The sequence below is a fragment of the Micromesistius poutassou genome (assembly GCF_964030765.1).
Source record: "Micromesistius poutassou genome assembly, chromosome: 15".
Classification (NCBI taxonomy): domain Eukaryota; kingdom Metazoa; phylum Chordata; class Actinopteri; order Gadiformes; family Gadidae; genus Micromesistius; species Micromesistius poutassou.
In genome coordinates, this window is record NC_140285.1 from 3,735,448 (window position 1) to 3,754,054 (window position 18,607).

General features: G+C 41.3%; 1 protein-coding gene across 2 annotated transcripts; it reads left to right on the plus strand.

The window, feature by feature from the left end:
• The first annotated feature begins 2,459 nt into the window (after nt 1-2,459).
• On the plus strand, nt 2,460-13,409 carry LOC311359376 (myosin heavy chain, fast skeletal muscle-like). Of its 2 annotated transcripts, none has more exons than XM_084479386.1 (41): nt 2,460-2,488; nt 3,307-3,348; nt 3,478-3,699; nt 3,783-3,926; nt 4,021-4,177; nt 4,264-4,291; nt 4,374-4,482; nt 4,569-4,661; nt 4,739-4,802; nt 4,880-4,978; nt 5,125-5,228; nt 5,344-5,482; nt 5,623-5,741; nt 6,093-6,242; nt 6,333-6,503; nt 6,595-6,895; nt 7,005-7,075; nt 7,196-7,283; nt 7,387-7,504; nt 7,602-7,725; nt 7,815-7,951; nt 8,064-8,319; nt 8,417-8,659; nt 8,742-8,918; nt 9,005-9,150; nt 9,263-9,353; nt 9,438-9,827; nt 9,913-10,039; nt 10,181-10,299; nt 10,418-10,614; nt 10,704-10,887; nt 10,979-11,144; nt 11,258-11,382; nt 11,488-11,796; nt 11,904-12,107; nt 12,216-12,341; nt 12,432-12,602; nt 12,679-12,783; nt 12,900-12,995; nt 13,091-13,222; nt 13,313-13,409. In XM_084479386.1, exons 3-41 carry the CDS (start codon nt 3,490-3,492, stop codon nt 13,328-13,330), a joined length of 5,808 nt encoding a protein of 1,935 aa, XP_084335512.1. In that variant the 5' UTR covers nt 2,460-2,488; nt 3,307-3,348; nt 3,478-3,489; the 3' UTR covers nt 13,331-13,409. The 2 variants fall into 2 exon arrangements, with proteins under 2 accessions (XP_084335512.1, XP_084335513.1); XM_084479387.1 differs by having other exon boundaries at nt 2,468-2,488; nt 3,482-3,699.
• The last annotated feature ends 5,198 nt before the right edge of the window (nt 13,410-18,607 follow it).

Consider the following 18,607-nt stretch of genomic DNA (forward strand, 5'->3'; position numbering starts at 1 on the left):
ACAAAAAGTGAAACAGATCACATGGTTTAATTCTTCCAAGAATGTTCCTCCAGAAGTCTGCCAGGCACTGGCAAGCATTTATTCAAGCATTTATTGGTAGAATTGTTTCAAATGACTTGGGGTGTCTGCAGGATCCTGAAGAAACTAATTTTAACCTTCAAATCAAATTCTTTCCACAGCAGGCTCCATACCCCCCCTGTGACATCTAGAACATACTGTATGTCATCGTCCACTGTTTTATTCAGCTCCTGTTCCCATTGTCATTTGACATGTGATATTCGCTTTTTTGTTGATGCAGGGTGAACAGATGTATAAAATGGGTTTCTATATTGTTTGGTTCTCTTTTAATATAATCACAGTCTGTATTTTTTGTGATGTAGTGTCTAGTGTCTCATCTCAGTACTTCTTTTCCATTCCTACAGTGAATAAAACGATTGGTAAAAAAGCATTTATGTTCAAAGCGCCATCGGACTGGAATAATCTTCCTCCAAACTTACGATCACTGACATCTTCTCACAGTTAAAAAAATGCCCTGTCTTCTTATTTTGAGTTAAACTGCATGTATTTCAGATAATGTTATATCAACTTTTTTTAATACTTTTTTTTGTCTGTAACACGGCAATTTCAATTTACAATAATATTATGTTACTTATTTCAGTTTTACTAGGCTAATGTTATGTCCAACTTGTGGTCATTGAGAGGTTGTGTTCACTCTTGTACTCATTTCTTCTATGTTTGTGTTGATGCCTTGTTGTATGTCTGTAAATTGTTGAGTGTTTTTGTTTTGTAATGTACTTTTAGGACCCCCTCGAAAACGAGAGGATTCCTCTCAAGGGGTTTATCCTACCCAATAAAATTTCTGAATGAATGAATGAATTTACCACAAAATATTTGGACTTGATGTGTCTCAACTTGTCAGTAAGATCAGCAGTTTTTCGCACACATATGCAACACAAAAAGAAGTACAGAAGTCGTCAAGGATAATTTATTTGCATGATAAGTGCACAATGATTTTCAGATTTTGTTTTGTAGTGAGAAACAATGAGTCCACTGCAAATGTACTGCAGTAAAATAAAAAAATAAAAGGAATATAGTTATAAAAAAGTGAAAGTCAACAGAAATTTAAAATATTCTAACAAATGACGTACTGTGAATAAGTACTGTATCAAAGGATTTATACCTCGTTAGCCGATATGTTCTCAGTGCAGTCTCTTTATGGCATGGCAAACAAAAGCAAAAGACCAAATTGTACCAACTGTCTCAGCCCTAACAGTATAATAAGCTATGGGGCTGGATGGGGAAGTGGGGGAGCACACACGTGAAGAAAAAATAAAAGGCTCAACCTTGAATTGAGCCAGCAGATAAAAATAGGGAGGATTTTATAGAAGCATTTGTTTCCACACTCATGTCAGCAACATTCAACAATAGAGGAATGATCGGCTGATGTGGATCTTATAATAGGTATCTCCAGGTCAATAAAAATAAAATAAGTAAGGCTTAGCATTAAGAATTGTTGAATAGGGACAATTATCAACCATTGTATAGTCCCCTCTCACCACCAATTTTGCTATTGCAGGTATTCAAAAGTAAATACATTTAAGGATTGAAATCGAAGGTTATGTGGAATGTCTTGTGTTAGTCTAACCAAGATTATTATTATAAGTATAAAAGTATAGTAGTATAAGTTCAAGTATACATTATGTATGTATGTATGTATTCATCGGCTCGGTTGGTGTTATTTATTTGTGTTACAACAATAGGTTATTTTCAACCTTGATTTCAAAGACATTGTTCAGAAGATCAATGGATAATGAAAGAACATTAAGCAATGGAACAGACTCAGACAACTTCTAAATATATGCTTTACCCAAGACTCAAGTCCTGATTGGATGAAGTCATAAAAGTTTGTAAGCTCCTTGCATGCCATAAGCAAGCCTTAATGACATTGCCAGTTATGGATACAATGCTGCAAATCCATTAATAAACTCTGCTATCATTTATTACTTAAAGTACTTTTTGATTCTGAAGAATTAAATGAAAAGCTCTTATAGTATCGACAGGTGGAATGGTTTGAACTTTTACATCAACACATGCATGTTTTAGTTGCAGTACATCACTATAGTTAATAATTTGATTTGCCCAAACAACAATTTTGGGTCAGACCAGGGCTGACCTTCATAATACAAAATTAAATTAAGTAAATTTTAAAAACATTCACAATTTTCAATTAAGCAATATTTCAATAAATATTACATTGTTCATGTTCTCTTTTCAATATTCAACCTCTATTTGACCTACACTCACCATACATTTCGAAGCATCCCAAGGATAAGTGCCACTCAAATGCCAAATACATATTCAAATGTAACTGAGCCCATTGAAGCCATGGCCTTATTGGGATTGTGCCTCGCTGCATAGTCTCAACTATAAAAGACATCTTCAGGGGAGATGAGGAGATGCAGGGAAGACTTAGAGGCTACATCTCAGGGTAAGTCCGGCGCAGGTTGCAGCTGCCAGGGAGTGGAAAGTAGGGCCATTTTAAAATGCTTTCGGCCTCTTGCCACATATGTGGCTCTGTGATGACGTTAATGCTAATGCTTAAGGGATTTATTGTAGTATTACATGAATTACATATTTACAAGGACTTATAGACTTGCTGGACTTGGTTTTGAAGTGCTGTAAATTATGACGTGTAAAGCTGAGTAATGGAAAGCAGATTCTGATAATGCTACTACTACTTATACTGTTACTAATACTACTACTACTATTACTACCACTACATTTACTACTAGTACTTTTACTATAGTATTACTACTGCTAATACTACTACTGCTACTACTACAACTACAACTAATACTACTATTACTGCTACAACTACTACTGCTTCTGCTACTGCTACTACTACTACTACTACTGCACCTACTATTAATATTACTACTACTACTACTTCTACAACGACGACTACTACTTCTAATATAGTACTTCTGATACTACTCCTAATACTACTATAGTACTACTACTGGCAATACAACTACTACTATAACTACTACTGATAATATTAAAAAGATAAATATGTTATTCTGCAATATTATATTATTCAATAAGAGACATGCTTATAATAGGCTTTATTTACTAAGAATAAAATCCTCTGATTATAATGATACTAGAATTTTAATTTAATGTCAAACTACATGAAATGTTATTCACTTGTATGTAAAACTAAATTAAATTAACATCTTAGTACAAAACTAAAGCTCAACATATATAACATGTATATTGAATATGAACATGAAAATTCTTCAACAGGATCTCATCTTGAAAATTTCCTCTGTGACTGGGAAGGAACAGGTGAGCTTTTATACGATTTATTTTATATGAAAGAAATTTCAGATTTTAAGCTGTGATGTCACAGGTTATAATGTTAATAATATACGGTTGTAATTCAACATGGACGACTAACTCAGTATCTCCGTCCAGTAAGCAGCCACCATGAGCACGGACGCGGAGATGGCCGTTTACGGCAAGGCAGCCATTTACCTCCGTAAGCCGGAGAGGGAGAGGTTGGAGGCCCAAAGCAAGCCCTTTGACTCCAAGAACTCTGGTTATGTGGCTGACGCAAAGGAAATGTACCTCAAGTGTGTCATCACCAAGAGGGACGGGGGCAAGCTCACAGTGAAACTGATGGAAGGCACTGAGGAGGTACACCGCCATTCATATCATTGAGTTAGATGTGACCATTTCAAGATATAAAATGACTCAATCCCTTTCTTTCCATATTTTAGGAGAGGACAGTCAAGGAGGCTGATGTCACACAGATGAATCCTCCCAAGTATGACAAGATTGAGGACATGGCCATGATGACCTATCTCAATGAAGCCTCTGTGTTGTATAACCTCAAAGAGCGTTATGCAGCATGGATGATCTACGTAAGATAGCCTGCCTGCTCAGTAAAATGCAGCATACTCATAAGAAGGACTGACAGAAAGGTTCAGGTGTTCATAACCATGTTATTCCCTTCAGACCTACTCTGGGCTGTTCTGTGCCACTGTAAACCCCTACAAGTGGCTCCCAGTGTACGACTCCCATGTCGTAGCTGCCTACAGAGGAAAGAAGCGTATGGAGGCTCCACCCCACATCTTCTCTGTCTCTGACAATGCCTACCAGTTCATGGCTACCGGTATGTCTAACTTCACAATGATAATACAAATCAACACACTGTCCTACAGATCTCTGTGTCTAACCTGTAATATTTTTCTACAACAGATAGAGAGAATCAGTCTGTCTTGATCACGTAAGTTCTGCTTTGGTTCAACCCGATGTATTTAAAAGATACAGTTGAGTACTTTCTATTTAATACATGTTTCTATACCCAGTGGAGAATCCGGTGCTGGAAAGACTGTGAACACCAAGCGTGTCATCCAGTACTTTGCCACTATCTCAGTTAGTGGTGGTGGAGAGAAGAAGAAGGAAAACAAAATGGGGGTACGAAATCACTGGTTAACAGGGCAATAGTTCACTCTGGACTTGTTGCATTGCTCCTCTCATTTTCTCTCCATGTGTAACTACAGGGATCTCTAGAGGACCAGATCATTGCTGCCAACCCCCTGCTGGAGGCCTACGGTAATGCCAAGACCGTGAGGAATGACAACTCCTCTCGCTTTGTAAGTATGGAGCCTGTACATCTTTAGGCACTTGATTGATCATTAGGAAGGAGTATAACCAAAGTTTATCCAAACAGGGTAAATTCATCAGGATCCATTTCAATACTAGTGGCAAACTGGCTAGTGCTGATATTGAGACATGTAAGTATCCATCTCAGACGGTGAATATATTTCAACACCTGGATAAATCGTTTTTCATTAATGATGTATTCTTATAGATCTGCTGGAGAAGTCTAGAGTGACATTCCAGCTGCCAGATGAGAGAGGCTACCACATCTTCTACCAGATGATGACCAACCACAAGCCTGAGATCATTGGTAAGATGGATGCTCATGAGCCTTGTAACACAATGTTATAGACAAGAGAGCCTATAGCAGTGAATGAGCCTGTTATTGGTACTTCAACTCAGGAACTGTCTGTTGTAAAGCAAGATGTATTACATGATACTTGTTTTGATGTCCAGAAATGACGCTCATCACCAGCAACCCCTACGACTTCCCCATGTGCAGTCAGGGTCAGATCACTGTGGCCAGCATCGACGACAAAGAGGAGCTGGATGCTACTGATGTGAGCTTGACTTCCACTACACTTGCACTGAAGCATACACTACAATGCTTCAGTAGTTGCTCTGCAATAACACATCTTCATGACTAAAATGAAAAATGTTTTCTTCTAAATACAGACTGCTATTGACATTCTGGGCTTCAGTAATGAAGAGAAGATGGCCATCTACAAGTTCACTGGTGCAGTGCTTCACCACGGTAACCTGAAGTTCAAGCAGAAGCAGCGTGAGGAGCAGGCTGAGCCAGACGGCAATGAGGGCGAGTACCTTTCCTCTTAAATAGTGCTGTACTTTGGATTGATTTAGATGAAAAGATTGTACATAATTGTCCAATGTTGTATGAGATGTGACTGTAGCATGTAAACTGTGACGTAAATATAGTCCATGTTGCTTTCACAGAGGCTGACAAAATCGGCTACCTGCTGGGCCTGAACTCAGCTGATATGCAGAAGGCTCTCTGCTACCCCAGAGTGAAGGTCGGCAACGAGTATGTCACCAAGGGTCAGACTGTAACTCAGGTAACCAAGATAACAAGGCTTGATTCATCGAAAAGATATAAAGAATTTGTTTACATCTCATTTTCACTGCATAGTCAAGTCTGATTCCGTTAGATTACCTTTATCAGGAAATCCAAGCTCAGGTCATTACATTTTGTTTGTTTCAATCAATTTTATTTGTGCCTTTAATCACATTTACAGTCTCAAAGGGCTTAACAGGCCATATATTTATGACACTCCCCTAACCATAGCAACCCAGAGGGCAAGAAAAAACCTCCAGGGATTTTTAGGATTGCAATTGGTGACATCATTTGCATACGTAATATACAAGCAAAGACAATATTTCATGTAAAAATGTCTGTATTTCCAAAGGTCAACAACTCAGTGAGTGCCCTGGCCAAGTCTACCTATGAGAAGATGTTCTTGTGGATGGTCATCCGCATCAACGAGATGCTGGACACCAAGCAACCCAGACAGTACTTTATCGGAGTGCTGGATATCGCTGGTTTTGAGATATTTAATGTGAGCTGATCATCAACTCATTTTTATTTCAAACATTTCTTGATTTCAACTTCTCATTTATCTGAGATTAAACTTCTTTCAAACTAATAGTTCAACAGCATGGAGCAGCTGTGCATCAACTTCACCAATGAGAAACTGCAACAGTTCTTCAATCACCACATGTTCGTCTTGGAGCAAGAGGAGTACAAGAAGGAGGGTATCATCTGGGAATTCATTGACTTCGGCATGGACTTGGCTGCCTGCATTGAGCTTATTGAGAAGGTACACAATAATGTTCTGAGATAATACCACCAAACATGGTGTGTTCCAAACAGGCCTCACCATAACACTTGGTGTGTTTTCTTCTACTCAGCCAATGGGCATCTTCTCCATCCTCGAAGAGGAGTGCATGTTCCCCAAGGCTTCAGATGTGACCTTCAAGGCCAAGCTGTACGACCAGCATCTTGGTAAAACCAAAGCATTTGAGAAGCCCAAGCCTGCCAAAGGCAAGGCTGAGGCCCACTTCTCCCTGGTGCACTACGCTGGAACAGTGGACTACAACATCAACGGCTGGCTGGACAAGAACAAGGACCCCCTGAACGACTCGGTGGTGCAACTCTACCAGAAGTCTTCAGTTAAACTCCTGCCTGTCCTGTATCCCCCAGTAATAGAAGGTACAATAGCACTTGAAATATGGAATAGGTTGTTATTTTCAAGTATTATGTACAGGAACCTTTGTCATTTTAAAACTAATCATACAAAAATCTTTATTTTAAATTACAGAGACTGGCGGTTCAAAGAAGGGAGCCAAGAAGAAGGGCGGTTCCATGCAAACCGTGTCTTCACAGTTCAGGGTAATATTTTATATATGTTTTTCCTCAACCAGATCTAATGCCATTTCATGAAGATATCATTGATGTCATCATAGATGTAATTGCCATTATGTTTTTGCACCAAACTTCTTGTATCTACAGGAGAATCTGGGCAAGCTGATGACCAACTTGAGGAGCACCCATCCTCACTTTGTGCGTTGCCTGATTCCAAATGAGTCAAAGACTCCAGGTACAATTACACTAGTAGCAGTGTGTAAAGGTTTGGTGAAAAAGCATATGAGTCATGAATTATTTAACGATATTATTAATTACGTGCAAATACCTATTAACAGGTCTTATGGAGAACTTCCTGGTTATCCACCAGCTGAGGTGTAACGGTGTACTGGAAGGTATCAGAATCTGCAGAAAGGGCTTCCCCAGCAGAATCCTCTATGCTGACTTCAAGCAGAGGTAACCATTAATGAACCATCACATGCTACTATGGGATTCGAAAATTCACATTGTGACAATATAATAACAAATATCACCATGACCCCTCTTATCTAAGGTACAAAGTACTGAATGCAAGCGTCATCCCTGAGGGACAGTTTATTGACAACAAGAAGGCTTCTGAGAAGCTGCTTGGCTCAATTGACGTGAATCATGATGAGTACAAATTTGGCCACACCAAGGTAAACACCAACCACTCTTCTGAACTAGATATATTGAGGAGATTCCAGGCAAAACCAGAATGTATGACCATTTGCCATCTCCTTCCAAGGTGTTCTTCAAGGCCGGTTTGCTCGGTCTTCTTGAGGAGATGCGAGATGAGAAGCTGGCCATCCTGGTTGGATTGACTCAGGCTCTCAGCCGGGGATTTCTTATGAGGACGGAGTTTAAGAAGATGATGGAGAGGAGGCAAGTTGAAGATCTACATTATCCTGTTGTGTGCCATATACTAGCGATAATCTTTAAACAATGAATGATAGTGTGGTTAATTTTTACAAACCTTTTGTTTTACAAACCATAGGGAAGCTGTCTTCACTATTCAGTACAACATCCGCTCATTCATGAACGTCAAAACCTGGCCGTGGATGAAGGTGTACTACAAGATCAAACCTCTTCTGAAGAGTGCTGAGACTGAGAAGGAGCTTTCTCAGATGAAGGAGAACTACAGTAAGATGAAGACAGACCTGTCCACTGCCCTGGCAAAGAAGAAGGAACTGGAGGAGAAGATGGTCTCTCTTGTGCAAGAGAAAAATGATCTGCTGCTGCAAGTGGCATCTGTACGTGTGATAGATGTTGATACGTTCACCACAAAATGATTGGTAGAATCCATGGAAATGTTCATGAAACTTTCATGTGTTTTGTATTGTGAAACAGGAAGGAGATAACCTGTCAGATGCTGAGGAAAGATGTGAGGGACTTATCAAGAACAAGATCCAGCTCGAGGCCAAACTCAAGGAGACAACTGAGAGACTGGAGGACGAGGAGGAGATGAATGCTGAGCTGACTGCTAAGAAGAGGAAGCTGGAGGATGAATGCTCTGAGCTCAAGAAGGACATTGATGACCTGGAGCTTACCTTGGCCAAAGTGGAGAAGGAGAAACACGCCACTGAGAACAAGGTTTGTAAAGATAGAATCCACCTGAGGATGGAGATTTTGAACCATTGTATGCTTACACCTTCTGTTATATTCTGCATATTAGGTGAAGAACCTGACTGAGGAGATGGCCTCTATGGATGAGAATGTGGCCAAGCTGTCAAAGGAGAAGAAAGCCCTCCAAGAGGCACACCAGCAGACCCTTGATGACCTGCAGGCAGAGGAAGACAAAGTCAACACTCTGACCAAGGCCAAAACCAAGCTGGAACAGCAAGTGGATGATGTACGTTTATTTGACAATATGCAATTCATATGAATATATAAAGTTATATACCTTGTATAATAACAAGCAAATGTTGAAATATGAAGCTTGAAGGTTCTCTGGAGCAAGAGAAGAAGCTTCGTATGGACCTTGAGAGAGCCAAGCGAAAGCTTGAGGGTGATCTGAAGCTGGCTCAGGAATCCATCATGGATCTTGAGAATGATAAGCAGCAGTCTGATGAAAAGATCAAGAAGTAAATATACATTGCAGTGATTCATAATATGGCTCAGACTACTAACAATGCAATTTGGGAGTTGTGTTTCATTTTCATCATTCATCAAATAATTTCCCTGTGAATCTCCAAGGAAGGACTTTGAGACCAGCCAACTTCTGAGCAAAATTGAAGATGAGCAGTCCCTGAGCACTCAGCTTCAGAAGAAGATTAAGGAGCTTCAGGTGAGTCTGTGGTGTTGAGATAATTTCCAATATGAAAATGTGTTTTTCAGTAATAATTCACTCATCTCCATCCCTCATTACTAGGCCCGCATTGAGGAGCTTGAGGAAGAGATTGAGGCTGAGCGTGCCGCTCGTGCCAAGGTTGAGAAGCAGAGAGCTGACCTCTCCAGGGAACTTGAGGAGATCAGTGAGAGGCTCGAGGAGGCCGGGGGAGCCACTTCTGCTCAGATTGAGATGAACAAGAAGCGTGAGGCTGAGTTCCAGAAGCTGCGTCGTGACCTGGAGGAGTCCACCCTGCAGCATGAAGCCACTGCCGCTGCTCTGCGCAAGAAGCAGGCGGACAGCGTCGCAGAGCTGGGAGAGCAGATCGACAACCTCCAGCGCGTCAAACAGAAGCTGGAGAAGGAGAAGAGCGAATTCAAGATGGAGATCGACGACCTCTCCAGCAACATGGAAGCTGTTGCCAAGTCGAAGGTAAACTCATTAATGCATACATTGTAAAACAGAATAAAAGTCATGTTGTTTACACATACTCACCTAAATAAATGCCAATGACCAGGGTAACCTTGAGAAGCTGTGCCGTACTCTGGAGGACCAGCTCAGTGAGCTCAAGTCTAAGAATGACGAGAACGTCCGCCAGATGAATGATGCCAGTGCTCAGAGGGCGAGGCTGCTCACTGAGAATGGTGAGTTCATTCAACTTCTACTCTTATGGCTGAATCTGTTGACAGATACAGATGGCTTTCTTGATCCCAGATTAATTGATTTAGTTGCACTACATATTCAACATCATATATAAAAACCCATTCCAATCTTCTCCTAAACAGGTGAGTTTGGTCGTCAGCTTGAGGAAAAAGACGCCCTTGTGACCCAGCTGACCAGAGGCAAGCAGGCCTTCACACAGCAGTTGGAGGAGCTGAAGAGACATGTTGAGGAGGAGGTTAAGGTAGGCCTTTTCAAAGCAATTTCAAATAGATAGATAGATAGATAGATAATAGATTTATTCATTTGCAGTTGTGAAAATATGTGTCCCTAATTGCTGATTTTAAATTCCTCTCTTGAAGGCCAAGAATGCTCTTGCTCATGGTGTGCAATCCGCCCGCCACGACTGTGACCTCCTGAGGGAGCAGTTTGAGGAGGAGCAGGAGGCCAAGGCTGAGCTGCAGCGTGGGATGTCCAAGGCCAACAGTGAGGTGGCTCAGTGGAGGAGCAAGTATGAAACTGATGCTATCCAGCGCACTGAGGAGCTTGAGGAGGCCAAGTGAGTCAAATTGACTGGTTTATTGTCGGTTTCATCTCACAAACTACAATTCAGTTCCTCAACCATTATTGTTAATATTAATATGAAAGGAAAAAGCTGGCCCAGCGCCTTCAGGATGCTGAGGAGCAGATTGAGGCTACCAACTCCAAGTGTGCCTCTCTGGAGAAGACCAAGCAGAGGCTCCTGGGTGAGGTGGAGGACCTCATGGTTGATGTGGAGCGGGCTAACGGACTGGCTGCCAACCTTGACAAGAAGCAGAGGAACTTTGACAAGGTAATACTGTTCTCTCTTTGGGGTTTTACAATGTCAACAAAGCATCATGTTAGAGGGTCAGATCTATGAGATTATGTATTATGTTATTCAGGTTCTGGCAGAGTGGAAGCAGAAGTATGAGGAGGGACAGGCAGAGCTTGAGGGATCCCTGAAAGAGACTCGTTCTCTCAGCACTGAGCTTTTCAAGATGAAGAACTCCTATGAGGAATCTCTGGATCATCTGGAGACACTGAAGCGTGAGAACAAGAACCTGCAGCGTAAGTTCTCCAATGAACACCACATATCCTTTACACATTTGGTGGATGCTGGATATGAACATATAGCACTATGTATATCTTGCTTAAAAATACACATATTCTACCTGCTGCAGAGGAGATCTCTGACATTACCGAACAACTTGGTGAGACTGGTAAGAGCATCCATGAGCTGGAGAAGTCTAAGAAGCAGGTGGAAACTGAGAAGATTGAGATCCAAACAGCCCTTGAGGAAGCTGAGGTGATCTAATCTGAAAAATCGTATTTTTTTTTATATATATTCCTCTAAAATTGTAGATAAAAATATGGCCAACATTTCATTTAACAGTCAATACTATATTTATAGGGAACTCTGGAGCATGAAGAGTCCAAGATTCTGCGTGTCCAACTGGAGCTCAACCAGGTCAAGGGTGAGGTTGACCGGAAGATAGCCGAGAAGGATGAGGAGATGGAGCAGGTCAAGAGGAACAGCCAGAGGCAAATGGACTCCATGCAGACTACTCTGGACACTGAGGTCAGGAGCAGGAATGATGCCATGAGAATCAAGAAGAAGATGGAGGGAGACCTGAACGAGATGGAGATCCAGCTAAGCCATGCCAACCGCCAGGCTGCCGAGGCCCAGAAGCAGCTGAGGAATGTGCAGGGACAACTCAAGGTATAGGACTCCAGTCCACTGTTTAGACCGATGTTTATATTCCACCAATCAAAACATTTGTTTAGCATGTGATATTAATCACAATGTCCTCCTGCTGATCATTTCAGGATTCCCAACTGCACCTTGACGATGCCATTAGACTTGGGGATGACCTGAAGGAGCAAGCTGCCATGGTGGAGCGTAGGAACGGCCTCATGATGGCTGAGCTTGAAGAGCTGAGGGCAGCTCTGGAACAGACAGAGAGAGGCCGCAAAGTTGCCGAGACGGAGCTGGTGGATGCCAGCGAGCGTGTTGGACTGCTGCACTCCCAGGTTAATTCAGATTGGAGAACATATGCGAGACTGATCGAAAAAGGTATCATGATTAGGAATGCATGGATGAACGCATAACCAAGCTAAATGTATTTATTTACATTGTAGAACACAAGCCTTTTGAACACAAAGAAGAAGCTTGAGACTGACCTGGTCCAAGTCCAGGGCGAGGTGGATGACATTGTTCAGGAAGCCAGGAATGCTGAAGAGAAGGCCAAGAAGGCCATCACTGATGTAGGTCATTCCATTATCCAATGTCGTGGGTTTGAAAGATCATTGGTTAATTAAAGATGTTCCTGATTCACAATTTGATTATGATCTCAGGCTGCCATGATGGCTGAGGAGCTGAAGAAAGAACAGGATACTAGCTCTCACCTGGAGAGGATGAAGAAGAACCTGGAGGTCACAGTGAAGGACCTGCAGCACCGCCTGGATGAGGCTGAGAACCTGGCCATGAAGGGTGGCAAGAAGCAGCTCCAGAAACTGGAGTCCCGGGTAAGAGAATGTCCAACAGATCTATGTGTACTTCCAGACCATCAGGAACTGAGTTTACTTGCTTGATTTCCCAAAGGTGCGCGAGCTGGAGACAGAGGTTGAAGCTGAACAGAGACGTGGAGCAGATGCTATTAAGGGTGTCCGCAAGTATGAGAGGAGGGTGAAGGAACTCACATACCAGGTATGCCACAGAAATATTACTTATGGCTTTTATTCTGAAAACATTTTTTTGAAAAGATTTGAGTCTCCACCTTTTAAAGTGACCTTCTACACCTTTTTCCTTGCCCACAACTTTAGACTGATGAGGACAAGAAGAATGGCTGCAGGCTCCAGGATCTGGTTGACAAGCTCCAGCAGAAGGTGAAGGCCTACAAGAGGCAGTCTGAGGAAGCGGTAAGCCAACCCTAACCTTGACATCATGAATACAGTTGTGACCTCACTTTCAGTGGATCCCATTGAAACCTAACACAATTTGAACGGCCCAACAGGAGGAGCAGGCCAACTCCTACCTGTCCAAGTGCAGGAAGGTTCAGCATGAGCTGGAGGAGGCTGAGGAGCGGGCTGACATCGCTGAGACTCAAGTCAACAAGCTGAGGGCTAAGAGCCGTGATACTGGCAAGGTAACCGCCTCACTGCTACTTCTTCATGACCAAAACATTCACTCTTGAACATCTGTTCATCTAACTTATTATTATTTTTCCTTTTCACAGGCAAAGGAGGCGGAGTAACTCATTATAAGCTTATTCAGAAATCAAAGTCATAAAATATGACTGGTTACGAATAATAATAAAAAGCTTGTTCATGATCCTTTTGCATTCTTTGTCTTTTTTAATCCTTTAAACAATTTTGGATAAAGTATGAGAGAGCCTCACATCTGACAGTGAACTGATTACATGAAGTTGGAGTCACTGTTGATCTACACAGCAATACACTGTCCACACTTCACTTGATACTAAAGAGTATTGATAGAAAATAGAGTCCCTCACGTTGAATCAGCACATCGGTTCTTTAGCAGAGCTTGTGGAGCTCCAGACATAATGAATACTATGGCTCAGCTGACCAGAAGGAAGCCACTATGACACACAGCAATGAGTCATATATACAATAAATACAATACAATACATTATCCTCATCAAAGAGGTGGAGAATTGACCCATCTTGAAGCTAATAATGAAGCAAAGGTAATTGGGATTTGAGAGGAATTTCTCTACTTGTTGTGGAAATATCAATACAACTATATATGTTTATATAATTATTTAGATAATTTCTATCCATTCCCCTAGATAGTATTAGCATTTGCATTGCCACTGTTGCCACAGAGAACTTTCTTGCAGACATGTCCACTGCACCCATAGTGTATTGCAATTTAACTTGGTCTCTCCCGCCATGGCTGACTTCAGCCATGGCCAGTCCTAATGTCAGGGTTGGGAATCGAGCCCGGATCTCCAGATCCACAGTTCTACTCCAAACCCAGTGGGAGACAAGGAGGGTGTAGACTCAAGCACAGAGATGGCTTAATTTAGTGGTATTTATTGTAACCAAGTCCAAAGGGCAAACACACAGAAGATCAGAGAAGTTCAAAGTCAAAAATCTAACAAAGGCAAAATTCCAAAAAGCAAAAAGAAAACTAAACATAGGTAGACTCTTGGTCAAAAATACAAAGAGTTCAAAGCGTCGTACCAAAGGGCAAATCCGAGTGGGTAATCCAGAGAACAGGCAGGGGGGTCAAAACACAGTGAATAATATAATAATAATCTATTTTACCAGGCTAACCTCAGGTCAGAGTTCAAAGTGGCACAACAAAGACTAAGCACAGAACATTGTCAGAGGAAGGACTTAAATACATGGCTTGATTGGTCATGTAACAGGGGAAACGAGACACAGGTGACAGGGGTAATTGGGACTGCAGGGGAACAGGAAATACCTAAATAGCATATGTGCAGCCACTAGGGGCCGCCAGAGTCCAAAATGCCAATAAATATCTCAGAACCATGACACCTAAACTCTCTCACTTTTTTCTTTATATTAACTGCCAACGATGTGAAAGTTTCCCATAATAATCACGTACACCAATTATCTCATGGAATAATTTCTTGGTAACTTTGCTGCCTGTATCTTCACATGATCATGCTCTAAAATTAAATCAAATATTTTGCTGACGGAAGGTTCCTAAAAAGAATTTATTCTTCATCACTTGTTAACCTTTTGATCATTAAATGGCCTCTGGTTATCCAAATGACTTATGAATTACTGATCAAGAGACCATTCAGTCGTCCCTTAATATATTGGGAAAAAACATATACCTATCCCCACAACCCCAAATACAATGCTTTACTACAGAAAAAAAATGTATCATGACTGGCAAAGATGAGTTTCACTAGCGACACTGAATGAGACGAGAAACATCGTCTCATTTACAAAACCTCCTACCAGTCCAACTGTTGGAACGCGAGACCCAGAGTCTAAGTGATCAGTGCAGCTGCATGATAAGTCGCTCAGGAGTAAAGCACAGCAAAGCGGTGAATAGCACTTGTCATAAAGAGGTGGGGAAAAAAATAAGTAGAGGCATCCACCATAGCTTTGCAAAAACAGGCACATGCAGAAATGCAGAAAATATTATGATGAAAGTAACAAGGACAACACTGGGACTCTTTAGACTTAAAATAAGTATCACCAACGTAACAAAACTCGGTCATCAGTGAACTAAAGTTTACTTACGGATACCAAGGGTTGAAAACAATGAAAATGAATACATAAAAGGACGCATCCTCAAGACTTATCTCAGCGTCTTACTAGTCCTCCTCTTTAACCTCCTTATCTTGTCTCTGTTCATCCTCCCCTTCCTTCTCCCCCTGAACCAACACGGCTCCACTACAGCTCCCTCCTTCCCTGTCTCCAGTCACCTACTGGTGGGGTGGAGGGCTCTGAAATAATGGCACAGGTCGTGACCATTGGACCTCTGGAACAAACCATCTGTGCCCCCCTTGCTCATTCATCACCATATAATAATAATCAAACACGGCAGTAATTTGGCAGCCCGGCCTCCATTTCCCCAAGGTTGCTCCCTTTGAAACATTGGGTGTAATTGGACTTTGTAGACCAAGCCCTCAGGTATTAAGAGGCGCTTTAGATCTACCACCGGATAAAAGCAAACAACATTCTCATGCCAAATGAAGGTGCCAAATGCCCATGCAGTGTCCAAATAATCTAGTGGTCCAAACACAACAGACAGCCATTCAGGCGGACATTAAGGCCGCTGGGACAAACAGTGAAACAGATCACATGGTTTAATTCTTCCAAGAATGTTCCTCCAGGAGTCTGCCAGGCACTGGCAAGGCCAGGCCCAAGGCCCAGGCCCTATTTTTACCCCTGATTCATGCCTTTATCCCTGTGAGTACATAACAATATCCGTTATTTTATACCGTTGAATGTGCACGATAATTCCTCTACAAGAGAGCAGGAAGACCCTAAGAATTTAGACAGGGCAATCGGGTGGTGCTTGGGCTGTGGTAAGGCAGATTGTTTCAAAGGAAGGAATGGGAAGCTTGATTGACCTATGGTTGGCTGCAAACATGAATAGCAAAGCAAAGGAAAACGGAATAGAGGGAGCTAGACTGGTGAAAGCAAGGCATTCGGTCAGACTAAGTGAATATTTACCAGTTCTCTATCCACTTCATCAATTGGAAACCTGCAACAATTTGAACTAGCGGGGTCATGATACACAAGTCCAAACTATGAAGAATGATCCTTCTCATCAAACTGTTAATACCCTAATCAATTATTTGATGGCAAAATTAGAAAATATTATGGTGAAAGAAACAAGGACAACACTGGGACTCTTTAGACTTAAAATAAGTATCATCAACGTAACAAAACTCTGTCACCAGGAAACTAAAGGTTACTTACGGATACCAAGGGTTGACCAAAACAATGAAAATGAACACATAAAAGGACAGATCCTCAAGACTTATCTCAGCGTCTTACTATTCCTCCTCTTTAACCTCCTTCTCTTGTCTCTGTTCATCCTCCCCTTCCTTCTCCTCCTGAACCAACACGGCTCCCCCACAGCTCCCTCCTTCCCTGTCTCCAGTCACCTACTGGTGGCGTGGAGGGCTCTGAAAAAATGGCACAGGTCGCGACCATTGGACCTCTGGAACAAACCATCGGCGTGCCCCCCCCTCGCTCATTCATCATATAATAATAATCAAACACGGCAGTAATTTGGCAGCCCGGCCTCCATTTCCCCAAGGTGGCTCCCTTTGCTGAACAACGGGTGTAATTGGCCTTTGTAGACCAAGCCCTCAGGTATTAAGAGGTGCTTTATGCTTTTTTTTTACCACCAGATAAAAGCAAACAACATTCTCATGCCGAATGAAGGTTCCAAATGCCCATGCAGTGTCCAACTAATATAGTGGTCCAAACACAACAGACAGCCATTCAGGCGGACATTAAGGCCGCTGGAACAAAAAGTGAAACAGATCACATGGTTTAATTCTTCCAAGAATGTTCCTCCAGAAGTCTGCCAGGCACTGGCAAGCATTTATTCAAGCATTTATTGGTAGAATTGTTTCAAATGACTTGGGGTGTCTGCAGGATCCTGAAGAAACTAATTTTAACCTTCAAATCAAATTCTTTCCACAGCAGGCTCCATACCCCCCCTGTGACATCTAGAACATACTGTATGTCATCGTCCACTGTTTTATTCAGCTCCTGTTCCCATTGTCATTTGACATGTGATATTCGCTTTTTTGTTGATGCAGGGTGAACAGATGTATAAAATGGGTTTCTATATTGTTTGGTTCTCTTTTAATATAATCACAGTCTGTATTTTTTGTGATGTAGTGTCTAGTGTCTCATCTCAGTACTTCTTTTCCATTCCTACAGTGAATAAAACGATTGGTAAAAAAGCATTTATGTTCAAAGCGCCATCGGACTGGAATAATCTTCCTCCAAACTTACGATCACTGACATCTTCTCACAGTTAAAAAAATGCCCTGTCTTCTTATTTTGAGTTAAACTGCATGTATTTCAGATAATGTTATATCAACTTTTTTTAATACTTTTTTTTGTCTGTAACACGGCAATTTCAATTTACAATAATATTATGTTACTTATTTCAGTTTTACTAGGCTAATGTTATGTCCAACTTGTGGTCATTGAGAGGTTGTGTTCACTCTTGTACTCATTTCTTCTATGTTTGTGTTGATGCCTTGTTGTATGTCTGTAAATTGTTGAGTGTTTTTGTTTTGTAATGTACTTTTAGGACCCCCTCGAAAACGAGAGGATTCCTCTCAAGGGGTTTATCCTACCCAATAAAATTTCTGAATGAATGAATGAATTTACCACAAAATATTTGGACTTGATGTGTCTCAACTTGTCAGTAAGATCAGCAGTTTTTCGCACACATATGCAACACAAAAAGAAGTACAGAAGTCGTCAAGGATAATTTATTTGCATGATAAGTGCACAATGATTTTCAGATTTTGTTTTGTAGTGAGAAACAATGAGTCCACTGCAAATGTACTGCAGTAAAATAAAAAAATAAAAGGAATATAGTTATAAAAAAGTGAAAGTCAACAGAAATTTAAAATATTCTAACAAATGACGTACTGTGAATAAGTACTGTATCAAAGGATTTATACCTTGTTAGCCGATATGTTCTCAGTGCAGTCTCTTTATGGCATGGCAAACAAAAGCAAAAGACCAAATTGTACCAACTGTCTCAGCCCTAACAGTATAATAAGCTATGGGGCTGGATGGGGAAGTGGGGGAGCACACACGTGAAGAAAAAATAAAAGGCTCAACCTTGAATTGAGCCAGCAGATAAAAATAGGGAGGATTTTATAGAAGCATTTGTTTCCACACTCATGTCAGCAACATTCAACAATAGAGGAATGATCGGCTGATGTGGATCTTATAATAGGTATCTCCAGGTCAATAAAAATAAAATAAGTAAGGCTTAGCATTAAGAATTGTTGAATAGGGACAATTATCAACCATTGTAT